The sequence below is a fragment of the Neopsephotus bourkii genome, unplaced genomic scaffold, assembly GCF_033783945.1.
Source record: "Neopsephotus bourkii isolate Nb327-2 ecotype Australia unplaced genomic scaffold, CSIRO-AGI_Nbou_v1 NB_838, whole genome shotgun sequence".
NCBI lineage: Eukaryota > Metazoa > Chordata > Aves > Psittaciformes > Psittacidae > Neopsephotus > Neopsephotus bourkii.
Genome location: NW_026901334.1, coordinates 3,421,720 through 3,449,223, shown reverse-complemented (window position 1 = coordinate 3,449,223; position 27,504 = coordinate 3,421,720). Strand labels below are relative to the sequence as shown.

Below are 27,504 nucleotides of genomic sequence, written 5' to 3'. Positions count from 1 at the left end.
CGGCACCGCCCCGCCCCGCTCTGCCATTGGCCCACCGCACCCTCCGCGCCCCGCCCCGCTTCTCTATTGGTCCGCTGCTGCGGCCGCATGCAAATACCGCGCGGGGAGCGCGGCCGCAGCGCCGCCTAGCGGCCGGGAGGGGCACCGCCACCGCCGTGAAGGGCGCGGCCCCTTTAAGAGCCCCGCGGCAACGGAGTGGATTTAAAGGGGCCGCGTCCCGGGGGTTCCGTCACCACCGAGCCCCGGTTCTGGGGGGTCCCCCCAACCACCGGGACCCGGTTCTGCCCCCCCCCGCGGCACCTCGGGGGTGGGACCACGAGGAGTCCCGCCTTTCTGACGCCACTTCCTGCCGGAGCTCCCCGGTGCCGGTACCGGGCCATGGTGGTGCTGCGCGGCGGTGCGGGCCCCGAGGAGCCCTACCCGTGAGTGCGGGGCGGCGGGGGCTGCCGGGGCGAGGGGCTACCGGGGGCCCGGCCCGGTCCGGTCCGGTCCGGTCCCCATCCTCTGGGCTGTCGGTGCGATCGCGGCTCCGTTCCGGTTTCTCCTCCCGCCTCCGGTCCGTCTGCGGCTGGGGGGCGGGGGGGATCGGCGGCGGCTGCACCGAACCGGGAGAGGTTCTGCGCCGTCGGCCCGGAGGGTGTCAGTGGCCGGAGGCCGTCATTGGGGTAATGGGGTAATGAGTGTTTACCCCGTGAAGGTCACGGGCGCTCCCTGGGGACACCGGAACCGGCGATGGGATGCGCCGGGGGGCGGCCGGGACCGGGGTTTTGCCAGCGCCGAGCAGCATTCCCGCCTGGCTTTGTGAGCGCCGGTGCCGTGTCCGTTCCCTGCACGATAACCAACGGGATCTGGATAAAACCCCCGGGTCCGGAGCGGAGGCGGCTTCTTTCTTTGCTTGGCAAAGAGCGGATGGCGGAAAAGCCGCTCAGCTCCGTGCGGAGCCGGCTCCGGGGGCTGGTACGGGACGGGATCCCCGTGGTGATGGCACCATGGACGTGGAGCTCGTCCGAGCCCGGTGCCAGCTACGGCTGTGGCGGTGCCAAACGGGACGTGGCAGCGCAGGGTGCCCTGGATTGGTGCCCCGGAGGCTTCGAGGAGTCGGGGCTGAGGCTCAAAGAGGGACTGAAGGGTCCCTATGTGGGGCCGGGGATGCTCCCACCCCGGTGGGCACTCACCCATCGCTCACCCCTTTGTTCCTGCCAACAGAGCCTGGAGGTTGAGCCCTTCTCTTCCTCCTCCCGCTGCCCTGGGTGAGGGCTCCGGTGCCTATGGAAGCAGGGTCAGTGCTTCCCACTCCGTGCCTTGGACCCTGCTCCTTGAAGGGCTTTTCCTGCTGCCCCAGGGCTGAGCTCTGTGTGCTCAAACCCGTGCTGGTGTTTGCCTCTATAACAAACCTCGACCGGGTCTGGGGTTATTGCTCCCCACCCGCCTGCAGTAGCCCTTTTATGTAGTCCAAAGCCACCTCTGTGCCGCTGTTTCCAGCTGGAAGGGGGGAAGTTGTTGGTTCTCCCCCCCTCCACAGGGACCTCAGTTCAGGGCAACGAAAGGGGGGAAAATCAACGTTTTGGCATGGGCAAGTGGCTGGCGGCTGGCCCAGGCTGGAGGATGTAATCGGCTGGAGCAGCCCGTGCTGTGCCAGCACCTGATTGCAGGATGGGTCTGTCCCATGGTGCTGGGAAGGAGCCAGGCTGAGAGAGCTGGGCTGGGGCAGCCTGGAGGAGAGAAGGCTCCTGAAGGGGAGACCTTAGAGCAGCTCCAGTGCCTAAAGGGGTGCAGGAAACCTGGAGAGGGGCTTGGGACAAGGGCCTGTAGGGACAGGCCAAGGGGAATGGCTTGAACCTGCCCGAGGGGAGACTGAGCTGAGCTCTTAGGCAGAAGCTCTTCCCTGTGAGGGTGCTGAGGCGCTGGCACAGGGTGCCCAGAGAAGCTGTGGCTGCCCCATCCCTGGCAGTGCTCAAGGCCAGGTTGGACACAGGGGCTTGGAGCAAGCTGCTCCAGTAAAAGGGGTCCCTCCAGTTGGAGCTGGATTGGCTTTAAGGTCCCTTCCAACCCAAACCAGCCTGGGGTTCTGTAACAGGGTGGGCACCAGCTGTATTGCTCCATGGCAGGGGCAGGGGAGGACATGGGTGCTGCTCCTGTGTTGGGGTGGTTTAGTTTGGGGGTGTGGGATTTCTCGCCCCGCTTCTGCTGCGCTAAAGGAAACCCACACAAACCCAAAGGGAAGCTGCAGTGCAGAGCCCATGGGTAAAGAAAGAGCCAGGAGGCAGTGACACTTCCTGCCTTGGTGAACTCTGAGACCGGAGCTGTTGCATTGCATTGAGCACCCGCTCAGCTTCTTGCTCATGCCATGAAATCATCTCCAGTTTGATGGTCATCCCTAAACCATCCCTAAACCAAGTGACCATAGGGTGACTCATGAGCTGCCTTTGGGGGTACCCAGGAGAACCAGCACCACCAGCCCATGGGGAGCAGCACTGGTGTGGAGGGAAGCGCCAGCCCAGCCGGTGATGACATGGTCAGGGCGGGCACTGCCTCGATAACCGGAGATAGGAGCCACTGCCATCACCCAGGCTCCGGTGGCTCCGGCTGGGGATTGACCCCTCTCATTTTGCCCTGTGTGCCGGTGGGATGCGTGGCTGCATTAACCAGAGCGAGTCCTTGGAGCAAGCCATGGTTGAGCTGCACAGCGCTGCCGTCAGCAGGGAGCAGAGGGGTGCAGGGTTAGGAGGAGGATGCGGTGCCCGCTGCTGATGCTGTGGGATCTCCCCGTGCTCTCAACGCTGCGGCTGCCCCAGTGGGTATCGGGTGGGCTCAGTCCCTTCTCCCATGTGTGTCCCCGCAGGAGGATCGAGGACTGCCTGCCCCCGTTGGAGGACTCCCCATGCAAGAGGTTCTCCCCTTCCAAGAGGAAGCAGTATTACATCAACAAGGCCATCCGCAACTCAGACCTCACCCCCAGGGCCAAGGGGCGCAAGAGCCTGCAGAGGCTGGAGAACAGTAAGGACCCGGTGCCGGCTCCCTGGGCTGGGTTGTGCCCCCCCAAAAACCCTTTGCCAGGGGCCTTGCTGAAGGCTCTGCCTCCTCTCTCGGGGGCATTGCTCTTCCCCACAGCCCGTTACCTGATGACGCTTCTGGAGCGAGATGGATGCGGGAGCGAGGAGGGGGAACCCGTCCATTCCGCTGCCCCGAGCATCTTCACCGAGGCCTGTAACAACGAGACCTACGTGGAGGTGGGTGCAGGCATGGCCATGGGGGTGACCTTGTCTGTGGTGTCCATCCTGAGGGCTGTGCCTGGAGCGCTGCTGGGTGCCCATGGGACTGGGTCATCACCTGCAGAGCCACCTGCATCCTCTCCCAAAGCGGCTTTTCCACACTGAGGAGATGGGGATGGAGGTGTGGGGATGTGGGGTGAGGAAGGGGCTCCCCCAACACCTCTGCAGCCCAGTGCTCTGTGTTGTCAGATCTGGAGCGACTTCATGAACCGGTCGGGAGAAGAGCAGGAGCGGGTCCTGCTCTACCTGGAGGAGGAGGCGAGGAAGAAGCAGAGGAGGAAGCTGCCTGTCAAGAGTGAAGACAAGTGGAAAGGTGCTGGGAGGGGACGCTGGGTGGGGAGAGCCTCTCCCTTTCCTCCTTGCTTGCTTTTGGGGATGGGCTCTATCCCGAGGGCTGCATCCTGGTGCGGTGGTGGATGGGGGACCTCAAGCTCATCATAACGGGGGGGTTATCCCTGCCTGTTCCCACATGGGCCCGGGGGCAGTTGGGAGCATTGGGGTGATGCCTGCAACCTCCCTCACTGCTCTGGGGGTGACCTTGTGCAGACCCCCAAGGGCTCAGTGGTGATTCCATGCGGGTTCCACTGTGAGCTGTGTCCGAGCCCCTTCTGTGTTCCCTCCTCCGCCCCCAGAGCACGCATCCTACTCGCCCCAGGAGTGCTTCCAGCGCATCAGCCGCCGCCTGCGCGCCACCCTGAAGCGGGGCCGCATCCCCATGGTGAGCTGGGAGCTCTGGGAATACTGGGGTGGGAATGGAGCCGGGTCCTGTGCCTGGATGTTCCGCTCCCAGCACAGCGCGTTTCCACCCTCGGTTTGGAGGGTTCTGGTGTTAAAGGCTGCTTTGCTGGGGTTGTTTCCATGGGCGATGCAGTGTTCATCCCATAGGGAAACCTCCACACGGGCTGGTTGGGAATGCCCAGATGTGTTCTCAAAGGGGTCCACAGTGAAGCATGGATGGGGAGGGAAGCACTGGGAGCCTGCTCTGCCTGCCTGGAGCCCCGGTGCTGCTGCTCTGCTCTGTTTGCTTTGCACTGGGAGCAGCCCCGGCTCCTCCTGCCCCATGGCTTCTGCTCCCTTTGCTCTCCAATGAGACTCGGGGCTGCTGCTGATGCTCTCTGGGGTCGTGGTGCTCCAGGACCTGCATTGAGCTGATCCAAGGAGCCGTGGGCATGGGGCTGTGCTGGCATGGGGAAGGTGCCAGCCCTATGGGGTTGGCAGGAGCTGGATCCTTCCCTGCCGTAGGGGATGGAGAGGGGAGATGTCTCCTTTCCCTGCTCCTCCCTGGAGCTGCAGGCAGCGATCCCTCGGGAATCAGAGGCTCCATCACTGCTGCCTTCCCCTCACTGCCACCTCTGCTCCCAGGGCACACTGGAGGGACTGGAGGAGGAGCTGCTGGCCTTCTTCTCCGTCACCCCTCACTCCGTCTACACGGCGCTGATGGACAACAGGTACTTGCCCAGCTCCGGTTATGCAGGGGCTCACCCCAGGGCACTTTGTGCTCCCCATCTCAGATCCATGGGATCCAAGCCCTGGGTGATGCTGCTCTGGGCAGTGCTGGTTCTAACCCTGTCCCCCATCTCCCCCAGCTTCGAGCGGCTCCTGCTCCACGCGCTCTGCCAGTACATGGACCTCGTCTCTGCCAGTAGGAGCCTCTCGCCTTTGCTCAATTGGGGTTTTGGGGGCTTGGGTTTGGGGCTTTGTTTTTGTTTTTCCCTTCCCTTCCTCGCTATCTCCCCTCTGCAGCTCAGCCTCTTCCTCCCTCCCTCCTCCCAGCCCCACCTTGAGCTGCAGCTCACAGATAACCCAGTGCTCCCACCAATGAAGCCCAGCAGCCCAAAGATGGGGTTGCTCGTGGGGCTCCCTCTCCTCTTCCCACAGGGAGCAGCCATGGGCATCCCTCAGAGTTCTTGTTGCCAAAGCAAGGAGAGGGGGGGAGAGGCACCGGGATCCATCCCTGAAGCATTTAATTAGTAGCTGCTCATGGAAAACAGCGTGAGAGTGCTAATGATGGGAATTGGAGCCCACGGTGCAGGCAGGGATGCATGGAAGGGGCTGGGGATGCTGCAGATGGGATCCCTGGTGCGGGGAAAGGGGTGGGATAAACGGCTCCTTTCTCCCCCCCCCATCCCAGGTTCGGACATCGAAGGGAAGCGTCAGATGAAAGTGAGCAACAAACACCGCGTCTTCCTGCCCCCCGAGCTCCTGCTCTCAGACTACCTGGGGCAGATGAGCTGATACCTGCCCCCAGGGACCCCCAGCCCCTCGCTTTGGCGCACCGAAGGCTCCCTTCATCCCTTCTCTCCCCGTCGATGCCCTCCTGAAGGGGCTCATCCCTTTCCCTGCTCCAGGAGCGGATCCCGCATGGATCCAGCACGCGGGATGTGTTTTGTGTGTCTATTGATGGCCCCAGTGCTTCGAGCGATGCCTGGGCTGGGCCAGACCCACCTCGTGGGGTGATTTCGGGCCAGATTCCTCCGTGGTGAACCAGCTCCTTGGTGCCTGCTGAGCCAGCGGAAGAGCCTCGGGGCTGTCGCGTTCCCGGCGTGGTTTATGCAGCACCCGCAGCCCTGTGCCTGCGGTGGGGTGATGTGGGGTGCTCCATCACCACCCAGCCCAGCCTCCAGGGCAGGGTGCTTCTCGCCCCATGGGTGTTTGGGCAGTGCTGTGTTCCCTGCCCTGCGCCGCTGGTTTTAAGTGTAATATAGCCGTGTTTTTTATTGTGTGCAGTGTATTTGTGTGTGTGTGCTGCTTGGGGGGGGATGAGGGGTAGGGGTGTCCCTGGGGGGGTGTAAAGGGTGCTCATGGGGAGCTTGAAGCTCGTCCAATCCAACCGATCCCAGCAGTGCCAAGGCCACCACTAACCCATGGCAGGGACGGTGACTGCAGCCCTGTTCCAATGCCTGAGCACCCTCTGGGGCAGGAATTGTTCCTCAGCTCCATCTAAACCTGCCCTGGTGCAGCTTCGAGGCCGTTTCCTCTTATTCCTTGTGAGCAGAAACCGACCCCTCCTCACTGCAGAGAGCGAAATCTCAGCCCCTCACAGCAGCACCCATCGAAGGGGGGGGTGTCTGTGGCCGTGCAGAGGGGACCCCTTGGATCCTCTCGTGTGATCCATGTCCAAAAGCAGCGCCTCGGGGGCTGTGCGGGGCCGGGGGTACCCGCATAAAGGGAGCAAAAATATGGAACGCTTCACGAATTTGCGTGTCATCCTTGCGCAGGGGCCATGCTAATCTTCTCTGTATCGTTCCAATTTTAGTATATGTGCTGCCGAAGCGAGCACGATTCGTGGTCTCACTAACACGGTATTTAAAGCCCTACAATGAAAATATTAACAGGAAAGGGTGATTTTGTGCTCACTGTATTACGGCCCTTCTTCTACATTTCCCCGTTTTAAAACGCCTCGGGGGGTGTTCAAACTCTTCTTTTTCACCAAAATCAACTAAATCCGCACGTTTTTTGTTGGCTCTCTGCCGCGGTGAGTTCTGGGTTAGCAGTTTGCAAATGACATCGGCACCGTTCCCCTCCCCACCGCGGGGTTGAGGGCCTCCAGCTCGGGCTGCCCGCCGCGGTGCCTGAGCGTGGTGCTGCGTGGCGCAGGCGCGCGGACGGGCAGCCCGGCGGGGCGGGGTCCTCCATCGTGTGGCCATCCCCGGTGCCGGTACCGGTACCGGTGCCATGGACCTGGCGTACGTGTGCGAATGGGAGAAGAGGCCGAAGAGCAACCATTGCCCGTCCGTGCCGCTGGTGTGCGCCTGGTCCTGCCGCAACCTCATCGCCTTCACTACGGACCTCAAGAATGAGGAAGAGAAAGGTGCGGGGGGGATGGTGCGGGTCTTCCCCCCCCCCATTCCTTGGGTTTATGGAGTCATGGGATGGGAATGGGATGGGATGAAGGGAGCTTAGAGCTCATCCAGTCCCAACCGCTGCAATGGGGACCCCTTCCGCTGGAGCAGCTTGCTCCAAGCCCCTGTGTCCAACCTGGCCTTGAGCACTGCCAGGGATGGGGCAGCCACAGCTTCTCTGGGCACCCTGTGCCAGCGCCTCAGCACCCTCACAGGGAAGAGCTTCTGCCTAAGAGCTCAGCTCAGTCTCCCCTCGGGCAGGTTCAAGCCATTCCCCTTGGCCTGTCCCTACAGGCCCTTGTCCCAAGCCCCTCTCCAGGTTTCCTGCAGCCCCTTTAGGCACTGGAGCTGCTCTAAGGTCTCCTCTTCAGGAGCCTTCTCTTCCTCAGCTCTCCCAGCACCATGGGGCTCAGGGCAGACCCATCACCATAGCAGTTGTTACCCTGCTACAAGTCATTCAGCGGCTTCCCCTGTGTCAGCCGTGGCTCTGCAGCCTCACCGGGGCAGCTCACGCGTGGTTTCCTCCTGCTCCCGTGTAGATCTCACCCACATGGTCCACATCATCGACACCGAGCACCCATGGGACGTCTACTCCGTTAACTCTGGCCACGCTGAAGTCATCACTTGTCTGGAGTGGGATCAGTCAGGTGAGCTTGGATCCCTTCTTATCCCTGCGTCCCACCATTCACAGGACACAATTCCTCATGGAGAACGAGATTCTCCATCACTTCACAGCCACAAACTGGTTGTCTCCATCCAAACCGCACTGGGGTGCTTTGATTTCTTGATTCTGGGTTGATTTCTTGCCCTTACCCCCTGCTTCTCCTCACTGCAGGCTCCAGGCTGCTCTCTGCAGATGCAGATGGCCACATCAAGTGCTGGAGCATGACGGATCACTTGGCCAACAGCTGGGAGAACACGGTGGGCAGCATGGTGGAAGGGGACCCGGTGGTGGCCCTGTCCTGGCTGCACAACGGCGTGAAGCTGGCTCTGCACGTGGAAAAGGTTTGTCCCATTCCACAGGGGATGCAGGCAGGAAGGCTGGCTCGGGTCTTGGAAACCTCTGTTCCTGCTGCTCCAGGCTTCCTCCATGGCCTTGGGCAAGTCGCAGAGGGGAGTTTCTCCAGTCACAAAGAGCAGTCAGGTCCCAAGTTCATGTGGGATTCAGTGGGGGTTGGATGCCTCGTTTCTCTTGGCACCTTCCTCAGTCTGGTGCTTCGGTTTCCTCGATGTCAAATGGAGATCAAAGCATTTCTTTGCCTAGAACAAGAAACCCTTTTGAGGTCCTGAGGCTTGATGTGGGCATTTGGGAATGGGAGCTCTGTGTGTGTGTGTGGAGATAAGCAGCATGTGGAGAACCGGGTCTAATTCTGCCAGGCTCAAAAGGAGCAGCGCTGCCAAGTCAGTGATGGGTTCTTACACCTCAACTCTTTGTGTGCCCCACAGAGAGGAGCTTTTCCCTCTCTTTAGCCCCATTGCAGAGCTGGTGGCCGTGTCCAACGTTGGGTGCAAACATCATTGTGTTCTTTGCCTTTTATTCCCAGTCTGGAGCATCCAACTTCGGTGAGAAGTTCTCCAGGGTCAAGTTCTCCCCATCACTGACTCTCTTTGGTGGCAAGCCCATGGAGGGCTGGATTGCAGTGACCATCAGCGGGCTGGTGACCGTGTCCCTCCTCAAACCCAACGGCCAGGTGCTGACATCCACAGAGAGCCTGTGCCGGCTCCGCTGCCGCGTGGCCTTGGCCGATGTGGCCTTCACCGGCGGGGGGAACATCGTGGTGGCCACGTCGGATGGCAGCAGCACCTCCCCGGTGCAGTTCTATAAGGTCTGTGTCAGTGTGGTGAATGAGAAGTGCAAAATAGACACCGAGATCCTGCCTTCCCTCTTCATGCGCTGCACCACGGACCCTGCCCGCAAGGACAAGTACCCGGCCATCACTCACCTCAAGTTCCTCGCTCGGGACATGTCGGAGCAGGTGAGCATCTGCACTTAGAGCAAGCAGGAGTTGGACAAAGAGATCTCAGCCTTAAAGCAGCCTCTCTCCATAGGGGTTATAAACTACTTGGGAAAAGGAGCCTGGAACTAGAGCATAGAGGGAGGGGTGAAGATGGAACAGGAGGGCGTCTTGCCCCGTTGTGCAGTCTCAGCATGTGGTTGCAAGGTGGGTTTCTGTTTGCCAGGTGCTGCTGTGTGCTTCCAACCAGAACAGCAGCATCGTGGAGTGCTGGTCTCTGCGGAAGGAGGGCTTGCCAGTCAACAACATCTTCCAGCAGATCTCTCCTGTGGGTGAGTTTCTGCACCAGGTACTCTTAAGAACAGGTCTCAGTGGGAATGGAAGGCAGGTTCTGAGCTCCATTATCACACCCAGGGGACCATCCAGAAGGCTGTTTTACAGGTGGTCTCAGTCCATCTGTTTGCCTCTTAGGAACCAACGTGCTGGTTTCCAGGAAGGGATTTGTTACTTTAACTCAATCCAAGGCATTTTATGTGTTCTGTCCTCCCACCACCCTGGTGTAAAGAACAAACAGTCAATGTAATGTGGAACCCCTCCGAGTCGAGGAGCGTGGGCAGCAGTAGGAGGGGATGTTCTGATCTCCTCAGGGAGAGGTTTTCTCACTTGCTTTCTTGCTTCTCAAAGTTGGAGACAAGCAGCCCATGATCCTCAAGTGGCGAATCCTCTCTGCCACCAATGACTTGGACCGCGTCTCGGCTGTGGCTCTGCCGAAGCTGCCCATCTCCCTCACCAACACTGACCTGAAGGTGGCCAACGACACCAAATTCTTCCCTGGATTGGGTAAGGGGGTTAATAAGTACTAAATAAGTAGCCTTTGCCTGAAATTTTACCTTCTTAATTTGCTGCACTGTTGCTGAGTAAGAATGTGGAACAAACCATGCTGAATGCTGATGGGAAAACTGGAAAAGATATGGTATCTTCCTCACCATCCTGTTTGGTTTCCATGGGAAGAGGTGTTTCTCTGTGGAACACCAATGTGCCCTCAAGATACAAAGTGGGCTGTGAGCCTACAGCCTTTTGGGTGCTGTTGTGTTGCCACATGGGCTTTCAGGGCTGTGAGACCCCTTCTCTAGGTTATCCCGGAGGAGTCGCTTGCCCAGCCTTGGTTGTCTTCTCTCCCCAGGCTTGGCTTTGGCTTTCCACGATGGCAGCGTGCACATTGTGCACCGCCTGTCCCTGCAGATGATGGCTGTCTTCTATGGGTCCTCCTCCCAGCGCCCTGTGGACGAGCAGGCCATCAAGAGGCAGCGAACTGCTGGACCCCTGGTTCACTTCAAAGCCATGCAGCTCTCCTGGACGTCCCTGGCCTTGGCTGGCATTGATAGTCATGGGAAGGTATTGTGCTGTGTTAGGGGGAAATGAGATGTTCTCATCCAGGCTGCCCCTAAGTGGCGATGGATCACTCAGAAGAATGCTAGGAGTGTGATTTACAGCTGTGTGATCCATGTTAAACGAGATGGGATGTCCCCACTGCTGAAGGAATTCTGTCCTTGGGCCAGGAATAAGCTGCAGTTGCCCTTGTGTTGCGGTGTAGCTTCGTGGAGTATTTCCAAGCCAGTTCCTGATGCAGGTTTTCCTTTGCCTCCTCCCTTCAGCTGAGCATGCTTCGCATCTCGCCTTCCATGGGCCACGTGCTGGACATGAACATGTCCCTCCGTCACTTGCTGTTCCTGCTGGAGTATTGCATGGTGACTGGCTACGACTGGTGGGACATCCTGCTCCACGTCCAGCCCAACATGGTCCAGAACCTGGTGGAGAAGCTGCATGAAGAGTACATGCGCCAGAACGCAGCCCTGCAGCAGGTCAGGAGCTCCCTGCTCACTGCAGAGGGTGGGCACAAGGAGGGGGCTCTGGGGCTGAGAGGGTTCACAAGACTCACGCTCCAACTGCCTGGCTGTGCTGTCCCTCAATGCTTGAGCAGCACTCGAGGTGGGAAGAGCTCCTGTTCGAGCCTGTTCCTTTTAATCATAGAATCACAGAATGGTTTGGGTTGGAAAGGACCTTAAGAACATCCAGCTCCAACCCCCCCTGCCATGGGCAGGGACACCTCACACTAAACCATGGCACCCAAGGCTCTGTCCCACCTGGCTTTGAACTCTGCCGGGGATGGAGCATTCATAACTTCCCTTGGGCAACCCATTCCAGTGCCTCACCACCCTAACAGGAAAGAGTTTCTTCCTTATATCCAATCTAAACTTCCCCTGTTTCAGTTAGAACCCATTACCCCTTGTCCCATCACTGCAGTCCCTAATGGAGAGTCCCTCCCCAGCATCCCTATAGGCCCCTTTCAGGCACTGGAAGCTGCTCTGAGGTCTCCACGCAGCTTCTCTTCTCCAGGCTGAGCAGCCCCAATGTTCTCAGCCTGCCTCCATACAGGAGCTGCTCCAGCCCCTGAGCATCCTCGTGGCCTCCTCTGGACTTGTTCCAACAGCTCCCAGTCCTTTCCACATCCTTCTCACTAACATCAATGGGTTTCTACCTGGTGGAACCTTCAGGGGGATGATGAAGTCTATTTCTGGCAGAGATCTGGGAACAGAAGCGCTGTTTGTACCTGCACAGAACAGAGCTCCCTATTCCTCGTGACAGAAACAGCGGGGAATAAAGCTCTAAAGAGCTCATTGGAGTTCTGCCTTCCCTCCTGTAATCCCCTGCTGTCTCGGTGTCAATCAGGTCCTCTCCACGCGCATTGTGGCCATGAAGGCCTCTCTCTGCAAGCTCTCCTCCAGCACCATCGCCCGGGTCTGTGACTACCACGCCAAGCTCTTCCTCATCGCCATCAGCTGCACCTTGAAGTCGCTGCTGCGCCCTCACGTCCTCAACACCCCGGACAAGAGCCCTGGGGACCGGCTCACCGAAATCTGCTCCAAGATCACGGATATTGGTAGGGATTGCTCTGGGTGGTTTGTGTTGGATCATTCCTCTTCCAGGTTCAGGATGGGTTCCCTGTGTTTGAGGGACAGGGGGACCTCTCTTGGCTCTGCAGGGACAGGGAGTGCAGTTTGTTCCCCTGAGCCAGGAGATGTCTTGCTTCTGTTTCAGACATTGACAAGGTGATGATTAACCTGAAGACGGAGGAGTTTGTCCTGGAGATGAACACACTGCAGTCCCTGCAGCAGCTCATCCAGTGGGTGGGAGATTTTGTGCTCTACCTGCTGGCCAGCCTTCCTAACCAGGTGAGAACACCCCGAGGGCAGCAGAAGGGGCTGCATGCAGTGCTTGGGGCAGCATTAAACCCCATCCTGTCTGGTTTCCCCTTCACAGGGCTCCCCTGTGCGGCCAGGGCACAGCTTCCTACGGGATGGAGCATCCCTGGGCATGTTCAGGGAGCTGATGGTGGTGATCCGCATCTGGGGACTGCTGAAGCCAAGCTGCCTCCCTGTGTACACAGCCACCTCCGACACCCAGGACAGCATGTCCCTCCTCTTCAGGCTCCTAACGAAGCTCTGGCTATGCTGTAAGTGTTCACCAGCTTTCCTGAACAAAAGAACCCTTCCCTCGTGTGGATTCTGTGTGAAAGGAGTAATTGCAGGGAGTAACTCGAGAGTTACTGCGTGTTTAGAAAGGGCAAGTACAGCTGCCAGGCTCATTGTTTTCTGCGCTGTGTTGGCGGATGGAGGAGGAAACCGCACGCGGTTCTCTTGATGTCTAAATGAGAAATGTCAAGATCACGCTGGTTCTCTTCTCTCTTTGCTTTATTTCCCATGCAGGTCGTGAGGAAAATCACATCACGGAGCCCGATGATACCCTCATAGACGAATGCTGCCTGCTGCCCAGCCAGCTGCTCATCCCCAACATCGACTGGCTGCCCATCAACGACGGCATCATCAGCAAGCTGCAGAACAAGCAGCTCGTCCGCCTGCAGTTTGGGAAAGCCCCCGGCCTCGTTGGGCACACCGTCTCTTCCCAGTTTGATGCCTTTGTCAGGTACGGACACCTGAGGCCAATGGCTGGGGTGGTGACAAGAGGGTGTGGGGAGGCTTTGGGATGGATCTCGGTGGTTCTGAGAGGTCGGTGGGTGCAGGACACCTCTGTTTCTTGGCTTGGCCTCTTGCTCGTGTGGCCTCTCTGCTTGAGTTCATTTCTTAACTTGCAGTGGGCTGGCCATTTAAAGTATTGAAAAGAGATCAAAACAGAGAGGGAAAGTGCTGGTTTGTGATTAAACCCATGTCAGCATGGCCTTCAACCCCATGGCACTCAATGGACGAGGTGGACAAAGCCTGGTGGCTGCTGAAACGCAGCTCCCTGTCCTGTTGCAGCTTTGGGGAAGGGATGTTGTGGAAACAATCCCATTCTTCTTCCTTCCCAGGGCCCCTGGACAGCCTAAAATCGACCACCTGCGGCGGCTGCACTTGGGAGCGTACCCGACAGAGGAGTGCAAGTCCTGCACCCGGTGAGTGATGTGGTGTAACCCCTGCAGCAGCCCTGGCACCACCTCCCGCTGCTCTGGAGCTGTCTCTCTTCACCATCCTCACTGCTATCCCAGTAGCACCTCATGTTGATCCCAACTGGGCAGTATTTGACCCATAGAGTCCTGATGAGTGATGGGTGATCCTCATCTCGCTTTGCTGGGGGCTTTAAATCAAGCTGCTCTGTTCCTGAGGAGGAGCTGGTGCAAGGAAACAATCAGCATCCCTGCTTGCCTTCCAAGTCCCTTTGTGCTCTCCTCTTCATCCCCCTCCCGAGAGAGCCTGGATGTCAAAAGTAATGGTGCGGGGAGCAGACATCCATCAAATCATGTGATTGAATTAGCTTTAATTACTGGGTTTAATGGCAAGGCTCTGCAGCAGATCATCCTGACAAGATGACTGCCTGCTGCTTCAGGTATAAATAGCAGCCGGGGGCCGGGTCCTGTTCCCAGATAACCTCTCCTCAGTTAAGGTAATTGCTCGCTTGGTTTCAGCTGGTTTCCAGAGCTCGCAAACCTCACCTGCACATGACAGAAACCGGTTTCCTCTCCCGTTCCCATTGTGATCCATTGACTTCCCAGCAGCACCGGGTGCATTCCCTATGCCCCGGTCCCAGCTCCCTGTTTCTCTCCAGGTGTGGCTGTGTCACGATGCTGAAGTCACCCAACAAAGTGACGGCGGTGAAGCAGTGGGAGCAGCGCTGGATCAAGAACTGCTTGTGCGGGGGGCTCTGGAGGAGGATGCCCCTCAGCTACTCCTGACCTGTGGGGCCCAGGGGGGACACAGCACCAAGGAGAGGAGCTGCTCTGGGCCTCCTTCCTCAGCCGTGTTTGGGGCAAGGGATGCTCGGAGAGCATCATCCCGATGCTGCCATGAGCCAGTACCAGGCAGCACCGCGCTGCTGCTGCTTCTGCTCTCGCATTGATGCACAGAGGAGGGGAGGGAGCTCGTTTTCCCTCTTCTTTCCCAGGAATATCTAGAAGGGAATGAATTCCAAAGGTTTCCTGGGGCAGGGTGGTGTCTGGGCATAGCAGGTCCCGGGGCAAGCACAATGGGTTAGGTTGGAGGGGACCAGAGTCCCCAAGGAAAGGGGAGCAAACACTGGGCCCTCCTGTTCCTCCTGTGCTGCTTGGGAAGAGCAGGGGCCTGGTTCCTCCCCATTTCCCTGCACTCCTCCATCCCTCCATCCCAGCTAACACTTGCCCCTATGGGAGGCTCCGCTGCCTGTGCTGTAAGGGAGCCATTCCATTGCCTGGAGCAAAGCCCTGGTTGGCTTTGGCTGAACCAGCAGCTCCTTTGTAAATAAAAGGTCCCTTCCTTTTGTACTGAACGTTTGGGTGCCTTCTGGGTGGGTTTTCAAGTGACTTTGGGGTCACAGCGCAGAGCCCCACAGGGAGCTGCTGTGGGGTGGGCAATTGGAAAGGGAATTCATGTGTCTCTGCCAGGTTATTACAGACACAGGACCCCCCCCAGCATCTCTGCAGGAATCACTTTATTGCAGCAGGGCACATGCAGCAAAGCCTGGGGCTTGAGCCAGTCTGGGTGAGGGGAGCACTGCCCCCCTTGTGCAACCGGGTGCTGTTGGGTGCTGTGGGTGCTGTTGGGTGCCATTGGGTGCCGTGGAGCCGGGTGCCGGTGCAGGCTCAGGGAGCAGCCCCATCCGCAGCCGCGATGATGCCGTCGATCCAGGCAGCGTAGGGCGCGATGCGGGTGTAAATCGCCGGCTTCTTGTAGTTGCCACAGACGCGGGACCCGGCTGTGACCACCCCCTCGGCCACCCCATTGCAGACCAAGGGGCCACCAGAGTCACCCTGCAGGACCAGGGCTCATCAGCACCATGGAGGGTCTCCAACAGCCCCTGCCCATCACCCCCCCCCTAGGGCTCCCCCGAGGCACTGCATCAGTGAGCACCCTTGGGTTGCACCCATGGCCTCATCCCTGCCTCCAGCATCCCAAGAGCCGCTTTGCAGTGACCAGCACAGGGTAAGGAGCTCCCCATCACCCTGGGGATGCAGCCCTGGGTACCACCGGTACCCCCAGCCCATGGGTCGGGGCGGGCGCTACCTTGCAGGTGTCCCTCCTGCGGGAGTCGGTGCACATCATCTTCTCGGTGATGGTGTGGTCGTGCCGGGTGCGGTGGTTGCAGACATCGCGGCTCAGCACCGGCCGCTCCAGCTGGTAGAGCTTATCGGGCCGGCGGCCGCTGTGGTTGATGGTGCCCCATCCCGCCACCTCGCACACGGTGTCCGGTGCCACGTCCCGGTCCTCCCGTTGCACCGGTAGCACCTGCACGTGTGCGTTGAGCTCCGCTTCCTCCTCCAGCTGCCGCAAGGCAAACACAGGGGACCGGGGTCAATGGGGGGGGACCCCAGCCCTGGCAATGGGATGGCACCATCCTGGGCCATGGTCAAGGCTTCACCTTCCACCCCGGGATGCAGCCAGGGAGTGGAGCTGCCTCCATGAGCACTGCAGGGAGAACGTTTGGATGCAGCCCAAAGCTCTTTGGTGGGGATGCAGGGATGGGGAAGGATGGACACGGAACCCAGCAGCCCCAGCCTGGCCTTGAGGGGTTTCCTCCCACCCCGGGCACTGCCCCACTGTGGTTCCGAGGGGCAGGGGGTGTGTGGAACGGATCCCACCTGCAGCAGGAGGAGATCGTCCTTGTTGTTGTGGATGTTGCTGCCGGGATGGGGGATCTGGGCACGAACCCGGTACAGGCGCTTGTGGGGCTCCGGCTCCGTGAGCGAGTGGGCGCCCAGGAGGACCTGGAAGGTTTTGCCATCCCTGGAAGAGAGCCAATGCATGGGAATGGGGATTCCCAGCCAAGGGAATGGGGGGGGTGTGGGATGTGCTGCAGCCCCTGCCCACCCCTGCTGCTCCAATGGACCCCCAAATCCAGCATCCCCCCCCCGCCCCATAGCACCCCCCCGGCACTCACGTCTCCTCGGTGCAGTGGGCAGCGCTCAGCACCCACTGCTTGGCGATGAGGAAGCCCCCGCAGATGTGCTGCCCATCCAGCTGCAGCGAGGCCATGTACGGCCTCAGGTGGGGCTTGGCCTCGTAGCCCCCCAGGATCCGTCCCCGGGGCTGCCCTGTGGCACCAGAAGAGGCCGGGTTAGGTCGGCATCACCAACGGGAATGGGGCAGAGTCACCCCGGACCCCCCCTCCCATGTGGTCCAGGCTGCGGATGGAGGCTGGAATTGGGGGGGGCTGAGTGGGATGGGGGGGGGGGGTGCACTCACCATTCACCGTGCCCCCCAGCAGCAGAGTGAGGACCAGGATGGGTGCAGGACTCAGCCCCATGGCTGCCGTGGGGCGCAGGGGGGGGGTTCTGTGGGGTGCTGGGTGCTGTGGGGTGGCCGCAGCTCGGCTTTGCCGGGCGTGGGGCTGGGTTTTATGGTGAGGTTTGGGTTGCGGGGGGGGAGGGGGCAGGAAGGGCAGCGCGGGGGGAGCCGGGGGGGGGTTTCCGCAGCGTTGTTCAATGTTCCCCTTATGAAAAGGGTCAGGAGTTCCCGGCACAAAGAGAGCAAAGGGAGGGGGGGAGGAAACCGCCCGGCCCCGCTCCAGCCCTGGCACCCGCTCCCGGGGAACGCGGCGCCGCTGCCGGAGCCCAACCCCGGCTCTTGGCAAGGGGAGGTTCCGGCACAAGCACCCCCAGAGCAGGGACCTGCACCCGGGTGGGTGCCCAGGGGTGAGCATCCCCCCCCTCCCCCGCCATGGGTGCGTTTGCCCTTGGAGGATGAGGACAGCGGGGTCGGGACCAGCAGGACCTGGTGGGGGTCCTCAGAGGAGAGACCCTGCCCCGAGAGGAGCTCCTGCGGGGCTGGGGGGTGGTGGTGGCACTGGTGGCATTGGTGGCATTGGTGGCACTGGTGACACTGGTGGCACTGGTGGCACTGGTGGCATTGGTGGCACTGGTGGCATTGGTGGCACTGGTGGCATTGGTCACACTGGTGGCACTGGTGGCATTGGTGGCATTGGTCACACTGGTCACACTAGTGGCACTGGTGGCATTGGTGGCACTGGTGGTATTGGTGGCACTGGTGGTATTGGTGGCACTGGTGGCACTGGTGGCGCTGGTGGCATTGGTGGCATTGGTGGCACTGGTGGCATTGGTGGCACTGGTGGCATTGGTCACACTGGTGGCACTGGTGGCACTTGTGGCATTGGTGGCATTGGTCACACTGGTGGCACTGGTGGCATTGGTCACACTGGTGGCACTGGTGGCATTGGTCACACTGGTGGCGCTGGCAGCGGAGGCGGTGATGGCGGTGGCAGCCCCCATCCCCTCTTGCCTTTCTCCCTGGTGCCGCTAAGCGGAGCCACCGCCTCGGCTCCTGCCCGGTCCCTCCGCGTCCCCGAGCTCCGTTCCCCGCCCGTCGCCACCGCCCGGTCTCGTTCCCGGAGCCCATCACCGCGCCTCAGGTCCCCTCCGCCGCGGGTTGGGGCCGGGGTTGCGCTGCCTTCGGCCCTCACCGGGATGTTCCCCACCGCCCGTCCAGCCCCATCCCTGCCCATGGGCTCTGCCGTGCTCCGAAAGCGGGCAAAGGGATGGAGACCCCCCCCACCCCCGTCATCCTCCTCTTCCTCCTCCTCCTCCTCACGCACCCGGAGCCTTCACCGCTCACCCTTTGTCCGCCCGCAGCCCCCGCTCCATCACCCGGCACCGGCCACGGCTCCGCGCACCGGCGGCTTCGGCCTCCCGCTCTGCCGGTGCCGGGCAGCACATGGCGGGACGGGGCGGTCCGTGCGGTGCGAGCATCGCGGTGGGAAGAGTCCGGCTCAAAGCGCGGATTTTCCCGCAGGGAGAGCGGCTTAATCGCGGCTTCGAGGGATTCGGGATTTAGACCTTAAATACGGGAGATTTCTGCCCACTTAGGGCCAAAAATGGAACAAGGGCATCGTGCGGCGCCTGCTGCCGCGGTGAGGGGCTGCGCAGGGTCCAGATGGGGCCGTGAGCTGAGGAGGGGGGGGGTGTTGCAACCGGGGATCGGTTGGACCGGGATCCACCGCACGTTTGGGATGGGGGAACCGGGGCTTGGCCTCGGCACCGGCCCCTCTGCCCCGGGGGCATCACCGGGTCCAGGGGCAGGGTTCGCCCCCCGAGGACCAGGCCGGCAGAGCCCTGCTGTGCGCTGGGGGCTGGAGCAGCTCGAAAGGGAAGGGGGAAGGGTGATTTCGGGGGTACCCCCCCCCTTCGGGTCACCTCATCCCAGGGGTGAGTGCGCTCAGAGAGGGGGGGGGACCCCGAATCCCCCCTGGGACCCCCCCCCGGTGCCGGCTGCGGAGAGGGGGGGTGGGTGGGGGGCGGTCCCGTTCGCTGCCTCCAGCCCCGCCCTCCCCTTCCTTTGTCTCATCCCCGACCCCCCCCAAGCTCCCACCCGCGACCCCCGGGAGGGGCCGGGAGGGGCGGGGCGGGGCGGGGGGCGGTGGGGGGGGGAAGAGGAGGAGGAGGAGGAGGAGGAGGGGGCGGAGGAAGCCGCCGCTCCCCGCGCTCCGCCGAGGCAGGAGCATCCCGGCTCCGCAGCCCCGCGGCCGCCGCCCCCCGCAGCGCCCGGACCCCCCCCCCGGCCGCAGCTCAGGTGAGTGGGGGGGCGCTGGGAGGGGGGGGGGCGCCGGGGACAAAGAGGCCGCTTCCCGACCCCCCCCTTCATCCCCCGGCCCGACCCCCGCCCGCGGCTGCGGCACGGCCGAGAGAGACCCCCCCTCCCCCGGGCATGCCGGTAACACCCCCCCGTTACCCCCCCCAATACCCTCCCTGTTAACACCCCCCCGTTAATGACCTCCCGTTAATACCCCCCCTTATTGCCCCCAATATTGCTCCGCCCCGCTCTTACCCCAGGTTGCTCCATCCCCGTTATCCCCTCCCCACCCCTTTCACAGTCAGGGGCAGTTTCGGGGGTCGCGGGGTGCGCGGGGACCCCCATCCCCTGCTCTGCTCTATGGGCATCTCGCCCCCCCTCCCTCTCCACGCCCTTCGCAGCAGCCTCGCTGCCTGTCACGGTCGCGGTTTCCTGTCGCGACAGCAGAGCCTCCACTCCACCTGTTGTCACAGCCCCGGCTCAGCCGGAACCCCGGGGATGCTGCGGGGGGACCCCAGGGTGGATGTGGGGGGGGTTTGAAGCGGGGATACCCCTGCCCCGTGCAGCCCCTTGGTACCGGGTGAGCAGCATCCGGATGAGCCAGAACCCCCCGATAGGGCTGAGAACTGGGGGTGAGGCTGCAGCCCCACAGCGGAGCGGTCCCCAGGACCATGATCCCCACCAAGGAGAAGGCCAGGGCTCCCAAGGACAGCATGACGCTCCTGCCCTGCTTCTACTTCGTGGAGGTGGGTGAGGATGGGTTGGGGGGCTCCTATCCCAGCCCATGGTCCTGTGGCAGGGCATTAGTGCCATAGTGGTGTTACCAACACTCTGCCCCCCCCGTCCCGACCCCAGCTGCCCATCGTAGCCTCCTCCATCGTGACGCTCTATTTCCTGGAGCTCACCGACCTCTTCAAGCCGGCCAAGGTGGGCTTCCAGTGCTACGACCGCGCTCTCTCCATGCCCTATGTGGAGACCAACGAGGAGCTCATCCCGCTGCTCATGCTGCTCAGCCTGGCCTTCGCCGCGCCGGCCGCATCGGTGCGTGCCGGGGTTGGTTGGATGGGGGGGGGGGATGAGGATGGAGCCTGGTCCCCATGGGGCAGCGCTCCCTGAGCTGCCCATCCCTCCGCAGATCATGGTTGGGGAGGGCATCGTGTACTGCCTGCAGTCGCGGCTGAAGGGCCGCGCTGGTGCCGAGGGCAGCATTAACGCCGGCGGCTGCAACTTCAACTCCTTCCTGCGCCGCACCGTAAGGTTTGTGGGTACGTTGTGCAGGAGCCTTGGCCACCCTGTGTGGGACAGAGCGGGGAAGGGGGTGACCCACCGTGATGTGCCACCGCGTCCCCAGGCGTCCACGTGTTCGGGCTCTGTGCCACGGCGCTGGTGACGGACGTCATCCAATTGGCCACCGGCTACCACGCTCCCTTCTTCCTGACCGTCTGCAAGCCCAACTACACGCTGCTGGGTACCCCTTGCGATGCCAACCCCTACATCACGCAGGACATCTGCTCGGGCACGGACAAACACGCCATCCTCTCCGCTAGGTATGTGCCGGGGGGGGGTCCATCCGTGCCGCGGTGCCAACGCTCCTGCCCCATCCCAACCAGTGCAGCTTTCCCACAGGAAAACCTTCCCATCCCAGCACGCAACGCTCTCAGCGTTCGCTGCCGTCTACGTGTCGGTGAGTTCCTGGCTATTGAGCTCTGTGTTGGCCCATGGGGTGTGTGCGTTGGGTTGGGTCCATGCGCACCCATGTGCGTGGCTGCGGAGGGGGGATGCTGCGGTGGGTACCGGTGCCATGAGCCGCGGATAACGGCCTCTTCCCGCCCCATCGCTGCCGCCACCAGATGTATTTCAATTCCATCATCTCGGACAGCACCAAACTCCTCAAGCCCATCCTGGTCTTTGCCTTCGCCATCGCCGCCGGCATCTGCGGCCTGACCCAGATCACCCAATACCGCAGCCACCCGGCTGACGTCTACGTGGGCTTCCTCATCGGCTCCGGCATCGCTGCCTACCTGGTGGGTGCGGTGCGGGTAGGATGCTCGGTGCGGCCGCGGCACCGGTGTGGTGCTGACGCCGCGCTCCCGTTCCCGCAGGCGTTCCACGCTGTCGGCAACTTCCGCGCCCCGACCGAGAGGGTCCCGGTGCCGGCGCCGGCCAAGGATGCTCTGCGGGCGCTGACGCAGCGGGGCCACGACTCCGTGTACCAGCAGAACAAATCGGTGAGCACCGACGAACTGAACCCGCAGGCGCGGCTGGAGGAGGCGGCGCGGCCGGTGCCGAGGGAGAAGAACTCCCTGGGTAGCCTGAAGCGGGCGAGCGTGGACGTGGACCTGCTGGCCCCCCGCAGCCCCATGGGCAAGGAGAACATGGTGACCTTCAGCAACACCCTGCCCCGCGTCAACACCCCGTCCATGGACGACCCCGCGCGCCGCCACATGACCATCCACGTCCCCGTGGATGCCTCCCGCTCCAAGCAGCTCATCACCGAGTGGAAGCAGAAGTCAATGGAGGGCCGGAGCATGACGCTGGCGGAGGAGGCGGCGCAGGGCCGGGGTGCTGGGGATGCCGCTGAGGATGTGCCCCCATCGCTGTACCCCACGGTGCAGGCACGCGCGGCTGAGAGGGCGGCCGTGGGACCCCGCGTCCTCATCCAGCCCCGTGCGAGCGCCTCGCAGCTGGTGCACATCCCCGAGGAAGGCGCCGGGGTCCCCACCGGGGGCACCGCAGCCGCGAGGGCCAAGTGGGTGATGGTGGCTGAGAAAGGGGGTGCGCAGAGGGTGGCCAACCCGCCGCGCCTCATGCAGGTCATCGCCATGTCCAAGCAGCAGGGCATGGTGTCCGTCACCGCCAAGCACTCGGAGACGACGTCGTCGTCCTCCACCAGCTCCGACTCCTCGCAGTACCGCTCGCCATCGGAGCGGGACAGCTCCAGCATCATCACCATCGACGCCCATGCTCCCCATCACCCCGTCGTCCACCTCTCCGCCGGTAACGGGCCCTGGGAGTGGAAATCAGGGCCGAAGGGGGCAGAGGGGCCGGATGCCTACGAGCTGGGTGAGATGGGGAAGGAGTTCCGCGGCTTCCACCCGGCCAAGAGCGCTGGGGTCTCACCGGGCTCCTCCATCAGCGACATGGAGCAGGACGAGCCGCGCTACGGCAGCCTGGCCGCCATCGCCGGGGCCGACCGGGGGGGGGACACCGAGGGGCTGCCGGGTACCACCAGCCGCGAGTCCACGCTGCGGAGGAAGCCGATGGAGAGGGAGGCGCAGGGGGACAGCGAGGGGGACCACTACTATAAGAAAATGCAAGCCGGGCGCAGGTTTAAGGACTGAGCCCCCTCCTCCTCCTCCTCCCCGGTGCCTTCCCCAGGGGTCCCCCCTTCTTGGTGTGGGGGGGATGAGGATGGGGTCTCTGTGGCATTGGGGTGATGGAGCAGCGCAAGGATGCAGCCGAGCACGGTCACACCGGTCCCTGAGCCAGCCGGGATGTGCGGGAGTCCCCATATGGGACCCTGCTCCCACCAGGGCGCTGGGGAGGCTCAGAGGGCTCTGCCCCCCCCTCCATGGTTGGGCATCTCCAAGCACTTTGGACTTATTTCTTCTCTCTAACATGGTGCTGATGTTTTGGAGGGGGTCATCACTTATTCGAGCTCTGGAAGAGTATTCCTGGGGGGTGGGAGGGAGCAAATGGTGCTGAAGGGCTTTTGGGGGGGCTGGATGGAGGGGTTTGGGGCTGCTGTGGGGCAGCGGGGACTGGTTTGTGGATGCTGGGGGTCCTGCAGCCCCACATCCTGCGCCACTGGGCAGTGATGGGGAGGGACGAAGGGGACTGGGGGTGCCCAGGGCAGGGGCTCTGGGCACACGGAGACTGTAAATAGTGCATGGGCTGATGGAGAGGGTGGGTGCAGGGGGAGCCGGGGCTGAGCTCTGACCCCAGGAGCAGCAGCAGCAGCCCTGGGCTGGGATGCAGGGGGGGATTGGAGGCTGTGAACGCATTTGCTGGGTGATGGCTGGAACGGCCGTGGTTTGGAAAGCAAATAAACACGTGGATGTTCCCCCCCTTGGGCTCCTTCACCATGGGGGAGCTGCTTGGGTGGTGGGGGGAAAGGATGCTCCTAACACACCCCGTGAGCCCCCAGTTCCCAAGGAGATGCGGCCGCCTGGGGTCCCCCATGCTCCAAATGGATCCTTCTCCCCCCATCCCCGCGCCGGGTTAAACCCCCCCACAGGCTCCTCAACCCATTGACCATGAGCGCGACGAGGCGAGGAAGGGGCTGCGGGTCCCCATTGCACCGCAGGGAGCTGGGGAGGGGAGGGGGTACCCCATCAATCGAGCCCCCCCCCCCCTCCGGGTCAAACCGCTGCGGTTTCCCATCGCGTTGCCGTGACAACGCGGGATCCGGCACCGCAGCATCCGGCACCGCATGGAGCGCCCGTGGTGTCCCCCCCCACAACACCCGGCGCTGGGCCCATGGTACCAAACGGGCAGCGCCAATTGGATTAACGGTGGATATCCCAAAGCCTCCGCCTTGCAAACATATGGATTATGCAGCATAAACCAGGCTCGGTGCTGGAAAAGCCACCCCGGGATTAACGGGAGGATCAGGGGCTGCGCTGGGGGCAGCGCCTGCCCAGGGAATGGGTTGGGGGGATGCGGTGTGAAGGGGGGGGTCAGCACCATTCGGCAGCAGCACAAGGGCCGCGGGTGACCCCTGGGGGGGATGAAGCGGAGCCGGTGGCCGAGGCCGGGTGGGAGGGAAGGGGGGGTCCCAACAGCCCCCGGCGCCGCTCTCGCGGCTCATTGCGGGGAGCGATGGCTCCATCGCCGCTTCCCGCTGCCTCTGACCCAGCGGTTTCCATGGCAACTGCCAGCCCCGCACGGCTCCCGCAGCACTGAGTCGTGTGTGTGTCCCCCCACCGGGCAGCAGCACCCCCAACAGCGATGCTTGGGGCCCCATTGGGGGAACAGGAGCATCCCCATCCTCCTCCATCCGCATCCTCCTCCATCCCCATCCTTCTCCATCCGCATCCTCCTCCATCCCCATCCTCCCAAGGCTGGGAACCATCCGGGTCTCCCATTGAGGAGCCCCATCCGCTGTCACAGTGTCCTGGTCACACACCCAAGGTCAGCGCTGGCCCTGGGTTGGGGTAAGGGGGAGTCTCACAGCCCCCATCCCCTACCCCATCCCATAGGAACAGTGGCAGAGACCATCCCATCCCATCCCATCCCATCCCGGGGCCACACTGACCCCATCAGGGCCACTCCGGGTGTTCCTGTGGTTCCATCCTCGCCGGCAGCTGCCGTGTTTCCATGGCAACGCAGCCCCATCGCGATCAATATTTGCAGCGCTGGGAGGCCGCAATTCCTGCATCAGGGAGCTAATGAGCCATTCCTTACTGTGCGAGAGGGACAGGGATGGGCATGGGAAGCAAAAGCATCCTCAGGGAGCTGCTGGAGCCCCAAGCCGGCAGCAGGAGCAGTGGATGCTGGTGCTGCTTTAGGGTTCAACCACTTGAGGTTGTAACAACCATCACCAACCGCATGGTTCCGGGGTGCAGGAGCAGCTCACTCCCATAGGAAGGGCCAGGTCCTGCTCGGAGGGGCTCCCAGAGGAGCTGCTCCATGCTCCACACTGATGGAGAATAAAGGACAGAGCCATGGAAGCATCAGCTCTTTCCCCCTGATGGATCCATCCATCCATCCACCTTTCCCCCTGCCCCTGGGCATCCTCCTGCTCCCACCACCTCCCCTCAAAGTAAAGCCTGCTCCATGACATCCAACCACATCCTAAGGGCTGACTGTTGGGAAGGAGCTTTAAACAGGAAAGAGCCCAAGTCTGCTCCGTGGCAAAAAGGTCCAAGAACCGAAATAATCCTGCAGGAGACAGCAGGGAATGTCGCTCCTGCTGGCCGCAGGCTCTCCAGCCAGAAAGCTCCAACACATCTAAAGCACTAGAGAGTATTTGACTGGGAAGTGGGGTTATTCCATGGGTAGTAGCTAGAACATAGGGAAAGTTTAGGAATGTGAAGTAAAAAAGGGCAGAGTGCCAGGTCCCAGCTCCGCTCCACGGCTGGTCAGGATGGGACATGCATCCCAGTGCCCTTCCGGGCATGGCCACCGCTCGCTCCCCATGGATGCACATGGGGAGGATCCCAGTAACATAAACCAAGCTGGAATTACGTGAGGAGGGAAAAATCAGAAGCAAAACAGGCACAATAAAGAGAGAGGGAAATCAGAAGCAAAGAATACAGAAGAAATTTATTGAAAGCACAAGTACAGACTGGCCAACAACTGCTTTCTACAATCTGAACAGTAAATAATGGAGCTACAGAAAGGTACAAAGGTTGTTATAAAATAGTTTTAATTTCATTTCTTTTTGCATTACAAACATTCGTTGAAAGAGGCAATGGAATTCTGATGGTGTGCTAACGCTTCCCCTCCCCACCCCGCCTTCCACAATACTGAACCTGGAATCGCTGTTATCAAAATATACAATACATCTGTTTCACCATAAAAAAAACCGGGTTTTGCTGCCCCCTCATGTCTTACAACAGGTATAAAAAAAGTATAAATATGTACACCCTTTTGTTACTCACATTCTTTACATGCAAACACAGGGATCCAAAGGAAAAGACCCACGGGCGCCTGGTCGTGGGTCACCTCCGTTTGTCTGCACTTGGTTCCAGCCCATGGGGTGACCGAAGCAGCGGTCAAAGCATCCCCCTGGGGCATCCTCATTCCAAGCAGCCTCTTCCCAATGTCCTGGGAGAGAGGCTTCTCAAACACATTTCAGATCCAAGCCTGGCCCCAGGGCTGCAGGGGAATGGGTTTGTCACCCACCACCAGACGCCTGGGTTTGCCCTCCTGAACGTTGAGGTGCTGGCAAGGAGGTGAGGAGCTTCAACAAGAGGCTTTTGCCCAGCTTTCGGGGTAACCAAACCCGGTGGCACCGGCTCAAGTGGGGCAATGCTCCCTGTCAGCAGCCCAAGCTGAACCCTCACACTCAGACCTCACGCGCTTCTCCAGTACAATTCACATCCTTGAGAGCTCAGGGAGGAGCTACGGGAAGTTAAGACTTTTCCAAACACTCAGTGCCAGGCAAGTCAAGAGCTCCCACACTAAGCCAGGAAATCCTGACTTGCAACACACTAAGACAATTAAAAAACAAACTTTGGTCCACAATTTGCAGGAAAAAAAAGGAAAAAAAACCAAAAACAAACCCTGAAAAAAAGTACAAGATTTGTGTTATTTTGCATCCGAACAGGTTGCAGGTTAGAGGGAAAATGTAAGGCAACATCGGATCACACTAAAGAGAAGGCAGAATGGCCCGGGAAAAGAGGCATAAGCCAGGAAAAACAAACAATACATGGGTTTTCTTTGGGGGGGGAGAAAAAGAAACCAATCTGCTGCAATCTACTTTTAATAAATTCCCTTCCTATAACTTAGATCTGGGCTTGGAGGTTAAAAAGGTAAAACCTTCACCTGCGTCTTTAATGCACAAGCTCTTTGTGCCTGTCAACCTCGACCGCTTTGCTTCCCCAAGTCTGCTTTTTGCTTCTGGTGTTTCACTGATCTCGGTACGTTCCTCATCCTCAGTCATGACCTCAGCCTGCAACTATAAATTCCTGCCCTACAGATTTCAATTACCAACAACAAAAAAAAAGAACAAAACCAAAAGAGAAAGGAAAAGTACAGTATAGAGGGTAATAGCACAAAGGAGTAAATTTAGAGTACGTTTATACCATCTTACCATTCTATAAAAAAAGGTACTTAAAACTATTTCTTTTGCATAATAAAGAGATTAGAATATTTGGTCAACTGGAAATATTGCTATAGGCACAGATGACAGCAACAGCATCCAAAAGTATAATACAAGAATCAACACCCCTCCCACCCCCCCCCCCCAAAAAAGAAAAGCTCAAATGCTGAAGACATGCTATAAGAATGATGGCAGAGCTACATTGGTCATCTTAATCTCAACTCAGGGGCACGAAGGTGGCTCAGGGGAGCACCTTCCTAAACGTGGGATATCCCATAATTCTCCAAATCCTAGCCGAGTATTTAGATATAGATTATTTACACACACGATTTCTGACGGATTCGTAATGATTCGTCTTCACAAGTGTCCAGCAGTGGTTAATTTTGTCTCTTTGATGGGAGGCTCCTGCACAGGGGGAGCCTCCAGCGCTATCAGCAATGGAATGTCAGTCGGGTTTGGGAACATTTCCCCACCCTGGCCCCTTCTGCTCGGTCCCAATGTGATGGATGGGCAAAGGAACTCCCAAGAGCTCCCTACTCGGCAGCTTGCAGGTGGTGATAAACCAGGAGCAGAGTGGGAAGTGGCACGAGACACATTGATACTGTGCACACGGAGACA

General features: G+C 60.6%; 4 protein-coding genes and 1 non-coding gene across 5 annotated transcripts; 3 read left to right on the top strand and 2 right to left on the bottom strand.

Moving 5' to 3' along the window:
• The first annotated feature begins 169 nt into the window (after positions 1–169).
• On the top strand, positions 170–5,572 carry R3HDM4 (R3H domain containing 4). The gene is made up of 8 exons (XM_061356108.1): positions 170–422; positions 2,843–2,997; positions 3,112–3,230; positions 3,462–3,585; positions 3,905–3,990; positions 4,635–4,720; positions 4,859–4,914; positions 5,404–5,572. The coding sequence occupies exons 1-8, from the start codon at positions 379–381 to the stop codon at positions 5,505–5,507; spliced, it is 774 nt and encodes a 257-aa protein (XP_061212092.1). The 5' UTR covers positions 170–378; the 3' UTR covers positions 5,508–5,572.
• Positions 5,573–6,445: 873 nt separating this feature from the next.
• On the bottom strand, positions 6,446–6,552 carry LOC133213712 (U6 spliceosomal RNA). The gene has a single exon (XR_009725860.1). It is a non-coding gene; the product is annotated as a U6 spliceosomal RNA (small nuclear RNA).
• A 375-nt stretch (positions 6,553–6,927) lies between these two features.
• Positions 6,928–14,577, top strand: MED16 (mediator complex subunit 16). Its single transcript, XM_061356107.1, has 14 exons — positions 6,928–7,083; positions 7,654–7,761; positions 7,950–8,119; positions 8,659–9,090; positions 9,296–9,401; positions 9,754–9,909; positions 10,253–10,464; positions 10,725–10,931; positions 11,800–12,010; positions 12,169–12,302; positions 12,391–12,583; positions 12,837–13,053; positions 13,436–13,519; positions 14,170–14,577. Exons 1-14 carry the CDS (start codon positions 6,948–6,950, stop codon positions 14,294–14,296), a joined length of 2,493 nt encoding a protein of 830 aa, XP_061212091.1. The 5' UTR covers positions 6,928–6,947; the 3' UTR covers positions 14,297–14,577.
• A 537-nt stretch (positions 14,578–15,114) lies between these two features.
• On the bottom strand, positions 15,115–16,896 carry CFD (complement factor D). The gene is made up of 5 exons (XM_061356134.1): positions 16,779–16,896; positions 16,474–16,627; positions 16,175–16,319; positions 15,600–15,857; positions 15,115–15,346 (listed from the first exon to the last, which is right to left on the bottom strand). Exons 1-5 carry the CDS (start codon positions 16,837–16,839, stop codon positions 15,179–15,181), a joined length of 786 nt encoding a protein of 261 aa, XP_061212118.1. The 5' UTR covers positions 16,840–16,896; the 3' UTR covers positions 15,115–15,178.
• Positions 16,897–19,776: 2,880 nt separating this feature from the next.
• On the top strand, positions 19,777–22,499 carry PLPPR3 (phospholipid phosphatase related 3). The gene is made up of 7 exons (XM_061356106.1): positions 19,777–19,864; positions 19,974–20,159; positions 20,254–20,383; positions 20,470–20,665; positions 20,745–20,802; positions 20,969–21,142; positions 21,221–22,499. The coding sequence occupies exons 1-7, from the start codon at positions 19,790–19,792 to the stop codon at positions 22,457–22,459; spliced, it is 2,058 nt and encodes a 685-aa protein (XP_061212090.1). The 5' UTR covers positions 19,777–19,789; the 3' UTR covers positions 22,460–22,499.
• Positions 22,500–27,504: the final 5,005 nt, after the last annotated feature.